General features: G+C 35.9%; 7 protein-coding genes and 2 pseudogenes across 14 annotated transcripts; 4 read left to right on the forward strand and 5 right to left on the reverse strand.

The window, feature by feature from the left end:
- Nucleotides 1-308: 308 nt before the first annotated feature.
- srt-17 lies at nt 309-2,033 on the reverse strand (the record flags this gene model as incomplete). 4 transcript variants are annotated; one of them, NM_001313181.1, is made up of 4 exons in its annotated part: nt 309-427; nt 1,037-1,088; nt 1,363-1,788; nt 1,854-2,033. In NM_001313181.1, the coding sequence occupies 4 exons, from the start codon at nt 2,031-2,033 to the stop codon at nt 309-311; spliced, it is 777 nt and encodes a 258-aa protein (NP_001300110.1). The 4 variants fall into 4 exon arrangements, with proteins under 4 accessions (NP_001300110.1, NP_001300109.1, NP_001300111.1 ...); NM_001313180.1 differs by having other exon boundaries at nt 1,037-1,316; NM_001313182.1 differs by lacking the exon at nt 1,854-2,033 and having other exon boundaries at nt 1,363-1,719.
- A 651-nt stretch (nt 2,034-2,684) lies between these two features.
- Nucleotides 2,685-3,432, reverse strand: F48G7.7 (ShKT domain-containing protein). Its single transcript, NM_070868.2, has 2 exons — nt 3,242-3,432; nt 2,685-3,097 (listed from the first exon to the last, which is right to left on the reverse strand). The coding sequence occupies exons 1-2, from the start codon at nt 3,399-3,401 to the stop codon at nt 2,763-2,765; spliced, it is 495 nt and encodes a 164-aa protein (NP_503269.1). The 5' UTR covers nt 3,402-3,432; the 3' UTR covers nt 2,685-2,762.
- Nucleotides 3,433-4,032: 600 nt separating this feature from the next.
- On the reverse strand, nt 4,033-4,696 carry F48G7.8 (ShKT domain-containing protein). The gene is made up of 2 exons (NM_070869.2): nt 4,499-4,696; nt 4,033-4,451 (listed from the first exon to the last, which is right to left on the reverse strand). Exons 1-2 carry the CDS (start codon nt 4,659-4,661, stop codon nt 4,117-4,119), a joined length of 498 nt encoding a protein of 165 aa, NP_503270.1. The 5' UTR covers nt 4,662-4,696; the 3' UTR covers nt 4,033-4,116.
- Nucleotides 4,697-5,048: 352 nt separating this feature from the next.
- On the reverse strand, nt 5,049-5,638 carry F48G7.9 (Phorbol-ester/DAG-type domain-containing protein). The gene is made up of 2 exons (NM_070870.3): nt 5,453-5,638; nt 5,049-5,272 (listed from the first exon to the last, which is right to left on the reverse strand). The coding sequence occupies exons 1-2, from the start codon at nt 5,625-5,627 to the stop codon at nt 5,070-5,072; spliced, it is 378 nt and encodes a 125-aa protein (NP_503271.1). The 5' UTR covers nt 5,628-5,638; the 3' UTR covers nt 5,049-5,069.
- Nucleotides 5,639-7,299: 1,661 nt separating this feature from the next.
- F48G7.15 lies at nt 7,300-8,901 on the forward strand (annotated as a pseudogene). Its single transcript has 4 exons — nt 7,300-7,440; nt 7,488-7,880; nt 7,924-8,408; nt 8,689-8,901. Coding segments are annotated over exons 1-4 (1,232 nt in total).
- A 264-nt stretch (nt 8,902-9,165) lies between these two features.
- On the forward strand, nt 9,166-10,904 carry nhr-83 (annotated as a pseudogene). Of its 2 annotated transcripts, one of them has the most exons (7): nt 9,166-9,272; nt 9,315-9,389; nt 9,442-9,500; nt 9,640-9,836; nt 9,886-10,107; nt 10,302-10,492; nt 10,536-10,902. In that variant, coding segments are annotated over exons 1-7 (1,218 nt in total). The 2 variants fall into 2 exon arrangements; another variant differs by lacking the exons at nt 9,640-9,836; nt 9,886-10,107 and having other exon boundaries at nt 10,536-10,904.
- A 7-nt stretch (nt 10,905-10,911) lies between these two features.
- F48G7.10 (Phorbol-ester/DAG-type domain-containing protein) lies at nt 10,912-11,966 on the reverse strand. Its single transcript, NM_070872.3, has 2 exons — nt 11,730-11,966; nt 10,912-11,484 (listed from the first exon to the last, which is right to left on the reverse strand). Exons 1-2 carry the CDS (start codon nt 11,902-11,904, stop codon nt 11,153-11,155), a joined length of 507 nt encoding a protein of 168 aa, NP_503273.1. The 5' UTR covers nt 11,905-11,966; the 3' UTR covers nt 10,912-11,152.
- Nucleotides 11,967-13,591: 1,625 nt separating this feature from the next.
- Nucleotides 13,592-14,529, forward strand: pals-31 (Protein containing ALS2cr12 (ALS2CR12) signature). 2 transcript variants are annotated; one of them, NM_001269057.4, is made up of 3 exons: nt 13,592-13,864; nt 13,910-14,077; nt 14,279-14,529. In NM_001269057.4, the coding sequence occupies exons 1-3, from the start codon at nt 13,598-13,600 to the stop codon at nt 14,510-14,512; spliced, it is 669 nt and encodes a 222-aa protein (NP_001255986.1). In that variant the 5' UTR covers nt 13,592-13,597; the 3' UTR covers nt 14,513-14,529. The 2 variants fall into 2 exon arrangements, 1 of the variants encoding a protein (NP_001255986.1); NR_132480.1 differs by having other exon boundaries at nt 13,598-13,864; nt 13,910-14,512.
- A 1,109-nt stretch (nt 14,530-15,638) lies between these two features.
- srj-37 (Serpentine Receptor, class J) lies at nt 15,639-16,939 on the forward strand (the record flags this gene model as incomplete). Its single annotated transcript, NM_070874.1, has 5 exons — nt 15,639-15,830; nt 15,896-16,147; nt 16,199-16,417; nt 16,548-16,717; nt 16,771-16,939. 5 exons carry the CDS (start codon nt 15,639-15,641, stop codon nt 16,937-16,939), a joined length of 1,002 nt encoding a protein of 333 aa, NP_503275.1.
- Nucleotides 16,940-17,079: the final 140 nt, after the last annotated feature.

Here is a 17,079-nt window from a genome sequence, read left to right on the forward strand (position 1 = left end):
AGATGTGCAGATTATCATCTTTTCAAAAATGATTTCTTTGTTCTATTGCTATCAGATAGTGCACTAATCTCTCAATCATGTACAATATTAGTTTGCCTAAAACTTCCGTAACGAAATTGATAATGACACACCTTGAATGCAGCGTAAACAAAAGGGCGGTCAAAAAATCATTTCGAAAAAAAAACGTTTTCTATGGAAAAATACTTTATTAGTTATTTATATCAGTTAGTCACATGACCAATGTCAAAGTTTTATTATCATAAACAAAACGCCATAAAGCAATTTTCGCAGAAAATAAATTCATTGGCTCAAATTACAACAGTGAACATGTTCGAAGGAACAGTGCTGACAGGTGGTGTACAGAATAATTTTTTCACTGTTTGTCGAATTGAGTTGTTGAGCGTCAAGTAGACAACACAAACAGCTCCTGAAATATTTTCGGTACATGTGAGAACTTTTAAAGCTACCACTTTCTCAATTTTCTATTAAAGGTAGAGTAGCGCCAGTGGGGATTTTGTCTAAATGCACGTATAATGATCCAAAACAACCAAATATCATAATAAAAGACTCCAAAAAATTTTAGATTTTTCATAATTTCCGGTCAAAGTTTTGGCAAATTGCCAAAATTGTGAAAAATATGAGCTTTTGAGAAATTTAAAGAAAAGTCGCATATTTCGACCCCTACAATATTTTAATGCAAATAATTTAAACAAAATTGAAACATAAAAAATGTCGAAAAAAGTTTTTTTTTTGGTCGACTTCCAAAATTATGAGTGGCAAAAACTGAGTAATTGCCACTTTTTGACAGTAAATAAAAAATTCTTAAAAATTTTCTGAAAAGTTTTATCGCTATATTTGGTCATTTTGGGACCAAAGAAGTGGTTTTTAACAATTTCCCCACTGGCCTTTAAATTCAAAAATATTAAATGATATGGTTATTTTAAGGAATTGCAAACTAGGGTGTGCGGTAAGTTTGCCAAATTTGCCGAGCTCGGCAAATCTCTAGATTTGCCGCACACCCCTGGCGCAAACGTACCACTACTGCACTGCCACCCAAAATGAGCGATGAAAATGAGCATATCGTAGACCTGGAAAATGTCCATGTAAACGTAGATAAGTGACGTCACTGCATGAAAAAAGCAGAAAAAGAACGTTTGAAGCAAAATCGAGAGTTGTGATTTTGTGAGTTTTGTGCTGCTATTGCCAGATTTGGATTTTTTCAGATAAACGTAAGAAATATAGCCATAGAACACAATTGTGCAAATTGCAACAGCAAAATTGTTAAAGGCAATCAGCGAGTTTTTGTACAAGGCTGGCTGAAATTTTTCAACCTTATTCAGAAGGAAAAATGAGAAGCCTCACGTCGTGACCAAGTCCGGGATCGGTAAACCAAGATGAATAGTTTTCGTTAAAAACCACTGGTTTCACGAGAAAAATTGTTATCAAAAAATATGCAAGGCATATGCCCAAGACAATATAAATCTTCAAGCCATCAAAAATTCGCATTATCCATCTGTTCGAATCCACGTCACCAGCTCTGATAACTGCCAGCACTATACTAGAAACACAACATCCCATCCAAGATCCCAAACCCAGAGAGCCGAGAATAAAAATTACGAGTGGAAAGTCGCAGTAAACAACGCCCATTATGCCAAATATGCCAGTGGTAATGGAATGAACGAAGGTTGAACAAATATCACAGATTCCCAGGAATATCATGGTTTTGTAAGCCGGTGTTCTGATTTGATCACTTTTTATTATGGCGATGAGACAAATAGTGTATAGAATCTGAAAAAAACTTGAAATGGTAACTACTAACTACGAAGGAAAACGAAATGCCAAAAACAAAATACCAGTATAAGCATCCCGGTGGTCAAATAATATGATCCTCTTAAAGTATGAAAGACATGGGTAGTTTCATTTTTTGAGCACTCATAGGCATCTTTATTGAGTTCAAAATTGTGGAAAACGACGTATAGTAACGTCATATTATAATCAAAAACTGGCCAATTGGAAGTTTCTTCAGGTACCATATTTTGTACGATGTGAGGTTTAAACTGATAGTGAGAGTAGTTGGTATTATAAATTGTTTTCCCATATTTTTGTTACTTAAATAGGGTCTCTAATTGGTCTCTGAAGATTATATAGCGAAGAATTGTGTGTTATACCTGGGGAGTGAGAAAAAAACGTTTATATATAAAGTTAGAGAAAGTAGGGTTTTTTTCAGGACAATATTCTGTTTGGGTTTGGTGTTGTTTTAAATGTTTTTATTTAATTGCCCAATAAGTTTAATTTAAAAACTGATTGAATCGTTTTGAATTGAATAGTAGTTTTTTAAAGAAAATCACCACTTCTCAGCTAAATTTTCAGTTGTGGAATAAATTTATTTTCTATTCAATTATCAATATGAAATAGGCATTTATTACGCATTCAGGTACCATATCGGTCCATGAATGCGAAACAAATTTTATATATTTGCGTACAAAGTTTTAGCTTTTAGCTGAAATAAGCATATTTTTTTAACTTTTTCTAACATAACTTTTTAATCAGAAATTTGCAGAACGTTTACGAAATTTAGTAGTTCTCGAATATTTTGGTTTTGAATCAAAGACTCAAACTTTGCTCCTCCACTTTCGAGTAATTTTGAAAATCATTTATAAGACTATTGACTGACTTTGTAAATATATTTATCATAAAGTTGAAAGACTTTCAAGGCATTATTGCATGTTAATAAATTAGTTAGAATGAATAAAAACAGTCAATTAACAATATCCACATGTCTTCGGACACTTGTCTTTCATCAGTGCCTCGTAAGTTGGATCTGTGCATAGATACTTCTTTTGTGGGCAATCACTAACCCCAGTTCTCGGGTCCACTTTATCAGAACACGCTGGCGCCTTCGTAGTCGACCTAGTTGTGCAGAATCCGCAAGTTTTTGGGCATTGATCATGCATCATCTTTCTGTAATTTGGATCCGTACACAAATTTCGTCGCATTGCACAATCGCTAACTCCTGTCGCATTGTTTATTTTGTCATGGCATGGATCAGAGGTAGTGGATGTTGATGGGGAAAGTGTGGTGCCATTGCCCGATATGACTGGAAGCAAAAATTTTTTAGTGTGGTAGGTATATGTTTCGCAGTGCCCGAAACATTTTGGGTTCCGCTGTGCAGACGGTGCGTCATGAAGTTGGCGGAGGGTCGCTGCAAGCCGTATTAAGGCTTATTTTTCAGTTAACTCACTATAGACGTCATCATCAGAACAACAAAGCCCGTTGGGTAGTTCTGTGAAGTTTGGTGGGCAGGGTTTTCCTCCTGTTGGAAATGGGCCACTTTTGCACCATAACTGGTTTTCCGCACCTGCCCAGAGAATGGTAAAAGTGAAAAGAAGAACTCGAAGCATTATTTTCAAAGAATGAAGGTTCTATAAAACAATATCTCTTTCGACTTGAAACCTGTGTGAGTATGTGTTTAAATACGGCTATCAGTGTGTTAATCTTTCAATCATGTACGTTTGATAAAAACAGTTGTTTTGAAAATTGGAAACAAAGTAAACTTCCGTTATCAAATTGATAAAGGCACACCTTGTTTGTGTAACGTGAACAAAAGGCCGTTCAAAAAATTGTTTGGAAAAGAAAAGGATTTTATGGGAGAACACTCATTGTTATGAAAATGAGAAAACTGATTTAATCAACTTGCGTCATGTACCTCTTTTTTAAATAAATATTCCACCGATTCAGAGGCGTTTTTCGTGGAACCATTTTTTCTGGGTCGAACGGGTATGAAAAAGTTTCGATATTTCAGGGAAAATCGGAAAATCGGAAAATTTAGATTTTTCGAAAAACCGAAAAATTAAAAAAAAAAAAGGTTCAGAAAATTTACTATTCTAGCTGAATCATTTTTTCTAGTTTTGTCATAACTTTTATTTAAAAAATTTTCAGAAAGCCTACAAAATTTGAAAATTTGAAAATATTTAAATTTTGAATCAAAGACCAAAAATTGGTGCTCCACTTTCAAGTAATAAAAATCTATGAAAATATATTTATGATAAAGTTGAAAGACGTTCAAGGCATCATTACATAATAATAATAAATAAGTATTTAGAATAAAATGCGAGGTTAACAATATCCACATGTCTTTGGACACTTGTCCTTCATCAATCCCTTGTACGTAGGATCTGTGCACAGATACTTCTTTTGTGGGCAATCACTAACTCCAGTTCTCGGATCCACTTTGTCAGAGCACGCTGGTGCCTTGGTAGTCGACCCAGTAGTGCAGAATCCGCAAGTCTTTGGGCATTGTTCGTGCATCATCTTTCTGTAATTTGGATCCGTGCACAAATTGCGTCGCATTGGGCAATCGCTGACTCCTGTCGCAGGGTTCAATCTGTCTTGGCATGGAGCAGCGGTTGTGGTTGTTGTTGGGGAAAGTGTGGTGTCATTGTCCGATATGACTGAAAAAAGTGTGCCTAATTATGACCTTTGTTTTGAGTTAACTCACTATAGACGTCGTCATCGGAGCAACAAAGCCCTCCGGGTAATTCTGTGAAGTGTGGAGGGCATGGATTGACACCTTTTCGGAATGGAGTGCTTTTGCAGCCCAACTGGATTTCCGCGCCTGCCCAGAGAATGACAAATGTGAGAAAAACCACTCGAAGCAGCATTTGCAGAAAGTTAAGGTTTTTAGAGAAATAAAGAAGTATTTGACTTGAAACATGGACGCCAGGGTGTGCTTAAATACGGCTCCCAACATGTGCAGATTATCATCTTAAAAAATATGATTTCTTTGTTCGATTGCTATCAGATAGTGTGATAATCCATGTACATTTAATAAAAGTAGTTGGTTTAAAAATTGGAAACAAAGTAAACTCCCATTATGAAATTGATAAAATTGCATCTTGTATGTGGAACGTAAACAAAAATGCGATCGAAAAATCATTTCGAAAAAAAAAACGTTTTCTATGGTATTTTTTTCGGCTGTCACCCGCTTCTTGCCTGCTGTCGAACTCAATGTGCCCCAGATTTTAAGTGCATCATAAATTCAATTATCAAAAAAAAACACCAATTTTTATTCATTTCCTTGACAATTTAACTTTTTCGTATTCTTTTTTAGCAGTTGAGCCGGCTGTAGGAGATGAGGGCGCAGATGAAGATTTAGATGGCCAATTTTTTGTACTCGTGGACACTGAAGCCAGTGACGAACGGCGCGAGGAATCATAAACACAACATGTGATCATGGAGGCGTGGCATTTCTTGTGCACTACTGTTTCGCAACCTGAAAACATTCATGATTAATTTTTCTTGTGCTTGTCGGATTCCGGAAGATTTCCGGTTTCCAAAATCTCAAAATAAACAGTAATCCAAAATTTGAACTAACACAAGAGTTTGAATTTAGTTTTTATAAAAACCTAAATAAGCTGTCTTGCTTACCATCAACCGTTCGAAATTTACTTACCTAGACACCTATATCCTTGTTTTCCAAGCCCATATATAATCTTGGAGCAAAAAGCACAACAAGTTGGTTGAAGTAGAGCTGCAGCTCTGAACTTGTGACCAGCCACCTCATGAACTTTCGAACCATCGTATGTATTGGATACGTGTGGAGTTTGCAATTGCAGAATTATTGACATAATTTCTGAAAGAATGTGCAAAATAGGAGAAGTTTATACAAATTGAGAGCGGAAGAAACATGAAATAGGAAATGAAATTGGATTTTTAATATTTGTTGAGGGGTACTATTTATTAGGTTCAAAAATTTTTATGGTTTTTGAGAAATTTAGTTTGAATCTGAATTTCTCGATTTTGTACTAGATTTTTTGTTATTTCCGAAACTTATTTGAAAAGTAACAAAAATCTTAAAATACTTATGAAAATCACTATTAATTTTCTAAAACGTTTAGGGAAAATTCTGGAAACTTTCGGAAACTTCTTAAAATTTCTGTGAACATCTTTTGGAAAGTTCAGGAAAGTTCAGGAAAGTTCAGGAACATTCTGAAAAATTCAAGAAAGTTTTTGGAAAGGTTTAGCAACTGTTTGAATGTTCTGTGAACATTTGGATAGTTAAAATAAATCTCTTCGAAAGTTCAAGAATTTTCAAGAAAATTCTGAAAAAATTAAGAACCCTTTGGAAAATACCAGATATTTTTGGAAAGTTCTAAAATCCTATAAAATTATAAAATCTTTAATTCCTCAAAAAAATGCTCAAAGAATCAGTAAATTTTTCACAAGTTTTGAAAAGTTGAAGAAAAGTTGAAAAACTTTAGATAAAATTCAGAAACAAAAATCTGCAGAGATTTCTACAACCTTCAAAGATAATAAAAATTGTTCCAAAATTACCAAAAGGTTCCAGAAAGTTCCCAACATTTAAAAGAGAATGTAAGTACTGATAACCGTTGACAAGACCAAAAATCCAAGCTCGCATCCGTTTGCCAAACGGATACGCATCTCAAAGTAAAAAGAATTTCCCAAACGATTTCAATTGAAATTTTCTCCCATACACTATTTCTCTTACTCTCGCAGTGCTATTTCCCGCTCCTCCTTGTGACTTCCCGACACAAAATGCGTGTCCAACGCTTTTTGTGCTCTGTCTCAACGATTAGACTGATGTGGAGGAGTAGATCCTCGGACAAATAAATTCAAACAAAATGAGAATTGTTTTTGAAAAATTACATTATTTTTGACGGTTTGAAATTAGCTCAATTTTTGATCAACAATACTTTTTTTCTTGTTTGCAAAATTTCTAACGATTTTTAGAATATGTTCTAAAATTATTTTAGTCTCTAAAAATTAAGAAAACTTCTAAATTTTTTTTGGAAACTGCTAGTAATTTTAGAATTATTTTAAATTTTTTTTTTAATTTTGGAATTTTTCACAATTTTGTAAAACTATTCAAAGAGGAAGTTTTTCAAATTTTTCAGAAGTTTCAAGAAATTTTTCATGTAGTATCTAAAAATGTTCCAAGTATTTATTTAATATTTCCCAACATTTTATTTTTATTTTTTTCGAATTTCAAGAACTTTTCAGAAGTTTCAAACTTACTTTTCTAAACTTTAGATTTTTTTTCGGGAGTTTTTGAATTTTTTGGAAGTATCTAAAAAATTCGGAAGTTTCCTGAATTTCTCAATGTTCTCAGACAAATCAGAATTTTAGAATGTTTGAGAAGTTTCAAGAAATTTTCGAAATTTTGAGTTTTTGGATCATTTAATTTTTCCAAGAAAATTCCAAGGCACTCTAAAACTTGCCAAAGATTTCTAAAAATTCCGACAATTTTTTCAAATTTACCAGAAATTTCCAGAACAAAAAATGTCAATTCTAAAGCTAGGAAGTGGGCTTTTCCAAACTCATGTTCAATTGGAAGATGTTCAGCATGTGATTGAAAAGCAAATGAGCATCAAGTCCAAAATTGGAAAGGACGCCAAGTTCACAGATATTGGAGACGGAAATGTGGGTTTTCTTTTTACTGGCCCTCAATTATTTTGCACAATTTTCAGGGATTCATGAGTCGTGTCATCCTTGTTGAGCCAAACTGGACGGTCCCAGACAAAACTTTTCCTGACAAGTTTGTGTTGAAAATCACGTCAGCCGTTCATCTCTCCGGCTTTGTCGATCAGATGGTGCAAAAAAGCGCGTTTGGTCCGGAGCAAGAGGCTGCCGTTATGGAGATGGTGGAGGGGGTGGATCAAGCTCAGCATAATCGTGAAGTCAATTTCTATGAGATTGCCCAGAAATGGAACAAGAACGATGTCTTGTTAATGCCAAAAACCTTTTTTTCCAAGAAATTTGCCGCAAGTAACAAGGCTAAAGGAATCTTAGGAATGGAGTACATGAGCGACACAGTGGTCAGACATCTCAACTGTAATGTGAAGCCGCAGGAACTTTATCCAGTGAGTTGCAATGTTCTTTTAAATTTCAAACTTTAATTTACAGGTTCTCAAGGCTCTGGCCACACTTCAAGCCGAAGGACTTCACCTATCTGACCAGGAAGTCCAAAGTATATCTGGCTACGACATCCAGCAAATGATGGGTCCAATGTTGACCGAAGATGGAATGAAGGGCATCTTCGAGCAGCTCATCAGCATGGATCCTGATCGCCTGGCAAGTAAAGTCCAGAAAATTGGAGCACTGGGAGCAGAAATTGTGAACTAGGTATCAAGCGTGCGGTATTGGTGCACGGCGATTTGTGGTCTGCAAACTTACTGTGGAATGAGAATAATGGTAAATTCTCGGTGAACAAAATCATCGACTATCAGCTAATCCACATAGGAAACCCAGCCGAGGACCTAGTTCGTCTCTTCCTCACAACTCTATCGGGAGCCGATCGCCAGTCGAACTGGGAAAGCTTGCTGGAAACGTTCTACAAGTACTTCCAAGAGGCTCTTGGGAGCAACAAGAATCCTTATTCTCTAGAGCAGGTAACATTTTTATTTCGGGTGTTCCCTCATCAAAAAATTGGACAAAGGTCTGCATTATGAAGGTTAAACACAGCGTAGGCGACCACTGTCAAATATAAAGAATGCGTAACCCGGGACGCGTCGGACGCAGGTTACGAAAGGCAATGCGGTGTACACTAGGACTGTGCAGCTGTAGTTTAAAACTGTGCTGCTGTTGTTTAAAAGATATTGTTTAAAAGTTTCGAAGCGATTTAGTATACTTTTAGTACAAAAAAAAAATTGTTAAAAGTACGACATTCAGCTCAAAGACTCTTATCGACACTACTTTGTAACCGGTGCTCTCCTTGTTATGCCATTATTTGGAACCGTTGCTCAACTGAAACTCGCCACAGCTGACCCGAAACATGTCTCCGAATACCGTGAGGTGATAACAGAGAAGGCTGAGCACTTGCTTGATGACATGGAACGTTGGCACCAGTTCAGCAAGGATTTGGTGAGGAATCACACGGAATAATATGAACTTCTGCTTTAAAACTGAAATTGAATAAATGTATACTGTTTAAACTTCTCACTATAACTTTAATCGAATAAACTTTGAACTTTTTTCAACGTTGAACTGAATCATGTGTACTCCTCTCGGACTCTCCCCTGCGCTCTCCACAAAACTAAATAACACTCTGAGCGTCTTTCGATGTCTGCGTATGATAAAACAAAAGTAAACTCTCGCGTTTCTCTCTTATCTACCAACATTTTTCAATTATAAATTTCTATTCAAATAATGCCAGCTCCATTGTATTTATCCGGTCCTTGTGTGATATGTGATCAACCATCTCATGGCCGTCATTTTGGAGTGCTCAGCTGCAGAGCATGTGCCGCTTTTTTCAGGTTTAGTGCGATGGAAAATTCGAAGCTGACAATTTTTTTCAGAAGAGCCTTGAGGCGCAGTGCGAAATCGCAGGACATGGTGTGTGAACGAGAAAATTGTTCGTTGGAGGATGGAATGTGAGCTTTAACTTTTTAAACAAATAAAATGTAAAATTTGAAAAATTTTCAGACAATATTGTAAAATTTGCCGATTGAAAAAGTGCTTCAACGCTGGGATGGATCCTAATAGTTAGTTTTTTGTTTTGATTTTTTCCAAAAAAATATTTGAAAAAATATAGGGAAATGTTTTTCGAATTTTTTCGGCACCAGGTGCAAATTTAGTGTCTATAAAAAATTTGCGTTGAAACTGTTACTAAATCTGTTCCAGAATTCCAAACTAGCCGTGATCTCATTTCCTCCTCATCACAAAGTTCCGATTTACCCAGTGTCAGCCCTTCACAGAGCCTGGCAAGCATCCTCGGGCGGCCTGAACTAATTCTGTTTTGCAGTCTGGATAGAGCATCTCCGTCAAGAATGATTGTCGATGTCTCTTATCTCATTGATAAAGCGGTTAACATTTTTGAAGTAAGAAATAAGCCAGATTTTTTCTGAAAAGTCTTTAATCGATGTGCAGACCCCATCGTATCTTCCGTCTTCTTGCCAATTTGAAAACAGTTTGGAGAAGATGACTTTTAAAGTGGAGGAATTGAATTCAAAACGAAAAATTCCCAATATACAGTTCCAAACATCTATCATCAAATCAGTGGTAACACAATTCTGGGAGGATTCGTTCTTGAAAACTGCTCAGTGGTTCTCGACGTGTGCAGAATTTCGAGAACTGAACATGAAAATCAAAGTACAGTTTTTAAAATAAAAAGATTAAACAAAAAGTTTCAACAATTTTTGTAGAAAATTTTAATTTCCAGTACAATTTATTTCTTTAGAAATTTTTTCAAAGTGTTGTGGAGAATTCTTTAAAATTCTAGAAACTCTTGATAAGATTTGAAAAGTTCAAGAAAAGTCCTGCAATTCACCAATTTTCTTTTCCAGACTGACATACTCAAATCCGCGTGGGGCCTCTGGATCCGTCTGGAAAAAATGTCTGAAACTTCGGCGCAACGGAGGAAATAAAACTTTGGCACCGATGTATTAATGGTCGGCGAGGGGAAGTGTATGAATATTAATGATTTCGACGTTGATATTTCCTTCTGCACACACCACTCAATGGATCAGTTGAAGCCGTGAGTAATTTTGGTTGAGCTAATTGTAAATTTTTAAATTCAGATTTCTCCTTGCCGGGATCAGTAGTTGGACGGCTATTATAGATGCTCTGATTCTATTGGTACCAACAAATGTTGAGCTCAACTACATGTTTATTCAACTGTGCTTAAAGCCTATGCTAAGAAAAGTTGAAGGCCAGGACCTGGAAATCATTGAAAAAATACTTCAAGTTCAAGCAGACAATCTCCATAACTACTACATGAACAGAATGCGAACCCCTCACTATTCGGACCGCTTGACGAAAATGATGAAAATTGTTCGATTGCTGGAAGCCCACATTCGGGAGCTGAAAGAAAAAGCTCACATTGCAAAAGTGTTTGACGTATTTTCAATCGAGTTCTCGCATCCGGAAATGTTTGAATACTTTTAATGTGTTTATACAAGTATTTATCTCACGGGTAAACTTTCTAGTCTTATAAAAATATTGAAAATTCATTTTTTTTTGTTATGGAGAAGAAGAAAAATAATGAAAGAAAAAGAGATCAGGGTGGTAAGAATCAGCGTGAAATGTGTTTTCTAGGCAGGCAAAAAACGCCTACCTATGTGCCTTATAGGAACATATTTCGGCATTTTTATGCTGCCTAGAAGGTATTTTTAGATATCATAAAAACTTATTTGAATTATTGGCTTGAAACAATACAATTGTGAACCGCCTTCTCCTTACAACGATGGTGCACATTTGCCAAACAATCCGAGCATTGAACGCCTTGCTTGGAGAGCCCGTAGAGCAGGCTTCCACAGTGATCACAGAACGTTGGTCGGGTGTAGAAATGCTTGTTGAAGTGATGATTGGTGGAGACTTGGGGCTCAGTGGGCGATGGGATCCTGTGCCGAAGCTCTCCAGAATCACTGGAAAGCTCTTGTGGAGGTGGCTGGCGGGGAGATGATGGGCCGAAGTTGCAACGATCGTTTATTAAGGAATGGCAGCGTTTGTGAACAACAGTTTCACAGCCTGAAAATTAAAAATGACTTTAGTATGTACATATGCCCAGTTTTTAGCATCCGACACAGATACATACAGGCCCCGGTGAGAAGCTTAACGTAAGTCTTAAGTCTTGTTCTACTCTTGCCCGAGTTCAAAACGCCACAAGGGAATTTAAGGTCTAAATTCACAGCTGGGTCAGACTCGAATTAATTTTTCAGGGCTTAATAAATTTTCCAAAATTTAAGGAATTGTATTAAATTCAAAAAACTTACCCAAACACCTGTAGCCTTGTTTTCCGAGTCCGTAGATCAACTTGGAGCAAATTGCACAGCAGGTTGGCTGAACAAGAGCCGTGGCCTTGAACCTGTGCCCGGAAATTTCGTGGATTTTTGATCCATCCAATTGACGATCAATGAATGGATTTTCAAATTGTGGCTCGGTGGACATTGTTGGTACGGGTAGACGTGAATGAGCGAAAAACTGCTGTAGATTCAGTTGAAAATCCCGATACTCTATTTATATCTGACTCTGAGGCGCCGCCTACTTTTTGCTTGTTTGTTGTCTGCGCTCTCCACGTTCTCTAATGGTTCTTTACAACGTAGGGACGAAAAAAAAACAAGTTCAATTGGTGAAGTATGGGAAAAATGTTTGAAATAGTTCATATGAACTCAAAATAAGAATTTATGATAGGGAAATCTTTCCAAAACAAATTTGAAATTTTTTTGTGCAGTCAAAAGTGGTGAAAACTCAAAGTGGTCACACAATTGCAATCTAACAAAATATTGACAGGAAATTGTTAAAATCTAAATCTTTTGGGTTCTTTTTCTTTGAAGATTTTTCACTATTAGGGCTAAACTTTTTCAAAATAAAGAAACATCAGAGTATGAAAATTTCACAAAGAAAACAAATTGTATTAAATTTGTATTAAAAAAAATTTCTTCAAAAAATTTGAGGATACATTAGTAGCTGATTTTCAACAACTTATTGAAAAATTTATATTGAAATGTAGGAAAATGTGAGTTGAATTTAAAAATTATTTTTATCGTTAAAAAGTTTATTATAAAATAATCAAATATAATAGTTGCGTTATTAGCCGAAAAAAATATACGGCATTTTCAATGCAAACGGTAATTTCCTTTCTCTTATGAGGTTTTTATAAATTTTCAGCAAAAATTGCATTTTGAGATTGATTCTGAAATGCAAGTTTTTGTACTTTTGCTAACGATTTACACATCAGCCCAGACCAAAAATTACTGTCAGTTTTAAGATGGTACTATTAATAAAAACCGTGCGATTAAACTGTCTAACCAATTTTCCAACACTGTTTTCTTCCCACGAGACGAGTGTCTCCGTGTACGCGGCCGACACAAAAAGCGTGTCGAATACGCATTTTGTGACCTCGCTGGACACGCAGAGTGTGAGAGACCCGTCATATGTTAGACGTATTGTGAAAAATAATCAAATTTTTTGATACGATGAATTACATCTAATTTGGATTCACTGGTATCTCGCACTTTAAGGTTCAATAATGGATTCTAAAAAATCTAAATGAAGAGGGTTGCTAACAATTATTGTTTCCGGAAAACACTAACCATTTCTTTAAAAAAAATCACTCATAGGCTTTATAAACTTTTTTTCAGAAAAAAAACATTTATGTAATGGTCAAAAAATTTCCGAAAATCACCAAGTTACTACAAGGGTAAATTTCAGAAGTTAACAGAGTTGCCGATCAACGGTGTCATTTTTCGAGTTTTAGCTTTGAAAAATCGTAAAACCGACACTCTCGTTTCCAATTGCCAAAAATGTCCAAATCAGACAGTTTCAAAAATTTTCTAAAATTCCTATGATTGTGGTTTTCTAAAATTCCTATGATTGTGGTTTTCTAAAATTCCTATGATTGTGCCTGGAAATGAAGAATTATCAAATTGAATTTCTCTTTGCACGCATGGAGGACACAAAAAACCGATTCTCATTCCCAATTCTATTGCTCATCTCTAATTCTCTACCTCCCTAGTGTTCTTCGGCAACATTGAACATTGAACAAACAATTTTTTCGTCTTATCAAAACTGTTTCGGATTTTCATAAAATTTACCCTTCCTCTAATGTTAGTATACTTCTTATTTTTTGAATTACAGAAAAATGAATGGGTGCCAAACTAGTTCTAACGATATTTGTCAAGAGTGTGATGTATCCGAAATTGGACAACGCTCCTCAAATTGCCAAATTGCTTCGATCAGAGCCAACGAGGAAATTTTACTGCGAGCAATACAGTTGGAGGATCAGAGAATTAATGATTCGAAGAAATACTTATTTTCGACGCATACCAGAGAAGTGATTCAAAAATTCCACAAGACTTTTGAGCCGCTGGATGACGTTCTGAGAAACTTAAACGAGATTTATATAAAAGTGAGTTGTATCAGACAAAATGCAAATTTAAGTCATTCCTTGCAGTGTATACCTGAAGCTGGTTTTTTCCCAGAAGTTAAAAAAGGTGTTGTGGATGGTTTTGTAGAAAAGATTGCCGATGCTAATCTTAGTTTCAAGAATCGAAATCCCGAGTTTGAAATTTTTGTGACATCTTGCTCTCACGCAGATCCATATGCTCTACAGCAGACTTTTGTGAGGTTTTACTAGAAATGTATAGGAAAAAGCGGCCGACGTTTTGCGGCTGGCTGAACGCAAAAATTTTAAGAAATACACTTTTCTTTTCAGCAGCCAGACCAAGTTGTCGGTTGCCACATAGGAAAAAATGTTAACAATAGTATGACATTGAAGGAAAATACAAGAAATTGAGAATTTATCAAAAATTCAATATTTCAGGAGTACCTAAACAAAGCTGAAAGATTCTTTGCAAGAGATGAAATTCAAAAAATCTGCGACCACTTGGTACCGGCTGTAGACAACTACAATTTTCATTTGGTCGTGGAGCTTGGGAAAAGAGCGAAGTTGTTGCACGACGATCTGATGAAGCATCGGAAAGATATTCACAACGGTTTTCATAATTTGATACTAACGTCTCATAACAATTTTTCTGGCCTGGCTATTCAACAATGAAAGTTTTTGAAAGACAATGTAATAGATCAAAAAATTGTTCAGATGTGTTGTCTGCAATTTTGAAACGTAAACAGCTTCATGATGATAATTTACTTCACAACATTTAAAAAAAGATAGACAGAAAAAAATCTGGCGGGAAATTTAAATATTCTCAGAAAAATTTGGTGAAAAATTCAAATTTTCTATATGATGATTTTTGCTGGGAAGTTTAATTTCTCTTTAAAAAACATTTTTTCAGAATTAATTTCGGCGCAAAACTCGATTTTTGTCAGTGAAATTACCGGTAAATTCAAATTTTCCCAAAAATATTTTTGGTAGAAAATTAGAATTTATCCAGATATATTTTGCGATAAACAAACTATTTTCAGATCACATTTTTTGGCAGCAAGTTCGAATTTATTCAGAAAAAAGTTCAATTTTTATTATTATTACGGTTATTGTTTTTCATCACCTTCTTGGGTTATGTTTTTCACCAATTTCTGTATTCAATCGCACATGCTATACTTTATGAATTGATAGCATGTGACAAGGTCTACCTACAATACGGAAATTAGACGGTACATTCGGTTTCTATATACATAAATATGGCATACTTTTTCATTTCGTCTGTTGGTGAAGGTTGGATGGACATCAAGAAAATTTCGATTGGTACGGGAAGTGTGGCTAACTTGGAACCCGCAATTAAAGGATGTGAACACCGAAGTACCGTGCGCAAAGGATTGGCAAGATCGACGGTCACACTGGAGGGTGATCCGTGAGAACCTCAGAAGGCATTCGTGGATGGCTCCTCACCAAAGCTCTCGTTTGTCATTGAAGAGGGGAGATGTTGGGTATCTACGTGTACCTAACCCTCGACGTGGATAAGAAGATCGTGTAACGTGAACTCATTATCCATGTATACTAACTTTCTATTTATTCCTTAGATATGTAATAATAAACTACTCGTCTTCGCCTCCAGGTTCTGCCTCGAATACATAACAGTTTCTATATACATAAATATGGCATACTTCTTCATTTCTCAAGTAACAAGAACAGTATAAATTTTCTAATTTCCGACAGAAACTCCAGGTCTATCTAGCAAATATATAAGGTTTCGGTAAAAACAAAAAGTCTTGGTTTTGAAACTATGTGGGATATCGGTTTTGTGTACAGGCATATTCCGAAACTTTTCGGAGCCTTAGCGTTTATAGTCAACCCAATTTTCGTATATCTGATTTTCACAGAAAAATCAACGAAATTCGGGAACTATAAGTACTTGTTGCTATATTTTGCAAGTTTTAATTTGGTCTACTCAGTTGCAAATGTTGTGGTACCAATTGTAAGTTTAACTCTTTTTAAAATATAAGGTCGCTTGTCCCCTAAAACATTTTACCACTATTTTAGGATATCCATAGCCATCGCTACTGCTTCTACCTTTTCATCAGCGATGGGCTCTTCTTCGGCCAGTCCGATTGGCATTTGCACATGCTATCAGCCAGATGCGCCTTGGTGTCTGCTAGCTACGCGGTGCTTCTGAGCCACTTCATCTATCGATACCTTGCTCTTCATAACAGCGAACTGACAAATGACAAGTTCCATACCTATATGACAATTTCTTTTGGAATATTCTGCGTTTATTTTGTAGTGTGGCACGCGGTCAGTCTATGGAACTTGAAGAATTGTTTGCTAAATTTTATTAGTTTTCAGTCTTGCTTCTATCTTGGCGGGGCCAATTTGGAAATCAAGGAGTACATCCGAACAGATTTCCGAGATTTTTATCGAATGGACTCTATGGATATGAACATGATCTCTTGCTTATATAGAGAAGGAACAGACCACACACTGTTGCGATCTTGGTCGACGACGATCCTTTGGACATCAATTTCTGCCATTTCCATTTGCATGTTCTTGATGTTGGCGTGTATGGTAGGTTTAGTAAGAGTGTAGAAATGTTTGGCAAATATTTTTTGGTTCTTATTTAGCAGGTAACATATGCTTAATTCACTCATTCTGCATTCGATTCATGTATCTTGTTTTCAAAGTGTTAAAATTACAGATAATGAAAAAGCTGAACAAAATGTCGTCATGCATGAGCAAGAAAACCTCAACACTTCAGCTAGAACTCCTCCGAGCTCTAATAATTCAAACTGTGATTCCAATTTTTGTGAGCTTCTTCCCATGTGTCATAAGCTTCATCATCCCAATATTTGACTTAGATTTGGGAAGGTATGACTCTTAGTTCGAAAAATACAAAAGTGTCAGTGTTATTCCAAGTTTAGACCAATCAACTATGTGGAGGTCATTGCTCTCGGAGCATTTGCGTTTTGCGACCCAGTGGCTATAGTCTTGTGTCTCCCAGTTTTTCGACAACGTGTGTTGTGTCAAAAGAAAAAACCGAAGAAGAAGCAGAATACAGAGATAAACATGATGTCGACAATTGCCTCATAAACTATTTTTTTTAATGATATTTTTTCAAATAACATAGTGTTGTGTGGTCATGTGCCCACAAGATGTTTTATCTATGGTTTGACCTAGGCAGCTCTGCCGGTATTTTATGACCTAAATTCTGACCGCTTGCTCTGTTGTAT

This window comes from Caenorhabditis elegans, chromosome V (genome assembly GCF_000002985.6).
Source record: "Caenorhabditis elegans chromosome V".
Lineage (NCBI taxonomy): Eukaryota > Metazoa > Nematoda > Chromadorea > Rhabditida > Rhabditidae > Caenorhabditis > Caenorhabditis elegans.

Coding starts and splice junctions, on each gene's coding strand:
- F48G7.10 (NM_070872.3), bottom strand. CDS start 11,904: ATGTCCACCGAGCCACAATTTGAAAATCCATTCATTGATCGTCAATTG. Junction 11,485..11,729: donor ACAAGGCTACAGGTGTTTGG/GTAAGTTTTTTG, acceptor TTTAATTTTCAG/GCTGTGAAACTGTTGTTCAC.
- F48G7.8 (NM_070869.2), bottom strand. CDS start 4,661: ATGCTGCTTCGAGTGGTTTTTCTCACATTTGTCATTCTCTGGGCAGGC. Junction 4,452..4,498: donor CTCCGATGACGACGTCTATA/GTGAGTTAACTC, acceptor CACTTTTTTCAG/TCATATCGGACAATGACACC.
- F48G7.7 (NM_070868.2), bottom strand. CDS start 3,401: ATGCTTCGAGTTCTTCTTTTCACTTTTACCATTCTCTGGGCAGGTGCG. Junction 3,098..3,241: donor TTCTGATGATGACGTCTATA/GTGAGTTAACTG, acceptor TTTTGCTTCCAG/TCATATCGGGCAATGGCACC.
- pals-31 (NM_001269057.4), top strand. CDS start 13,598: ATGAATGGGTGCCAAACTAGTTCTAACGATATTTGTCAAGAGTGTGAT. Junction 13,865..13,909: donor TAAACGAGATTTATATAAAA/GTGAGTTGTATC, acceptor CATTCCTTGCAG/TGTATACCTGAAGCTGGTTT. Junction 14,078..14,278: donor ATGCTCTACAGCAGACTTTT/GTGAGGTTTTAC, acceptor TCAATATTTCAG/GAGTACCTAAACAAAGCTGA.
- F48G7.9 (NM_070870.3), bottom strand. CDS start 5,627: ATGTCAATAATTCTGCAATTGCAAACTCCACACGTATCCAATACATAC. Junction 5,273..5,452: donor ACAAGGATATAGGTGTCTAG/GTAAGTAAATTT, acceptor GAATGTTTTCAG/GTTGCGAAACAGTAGTGCAC.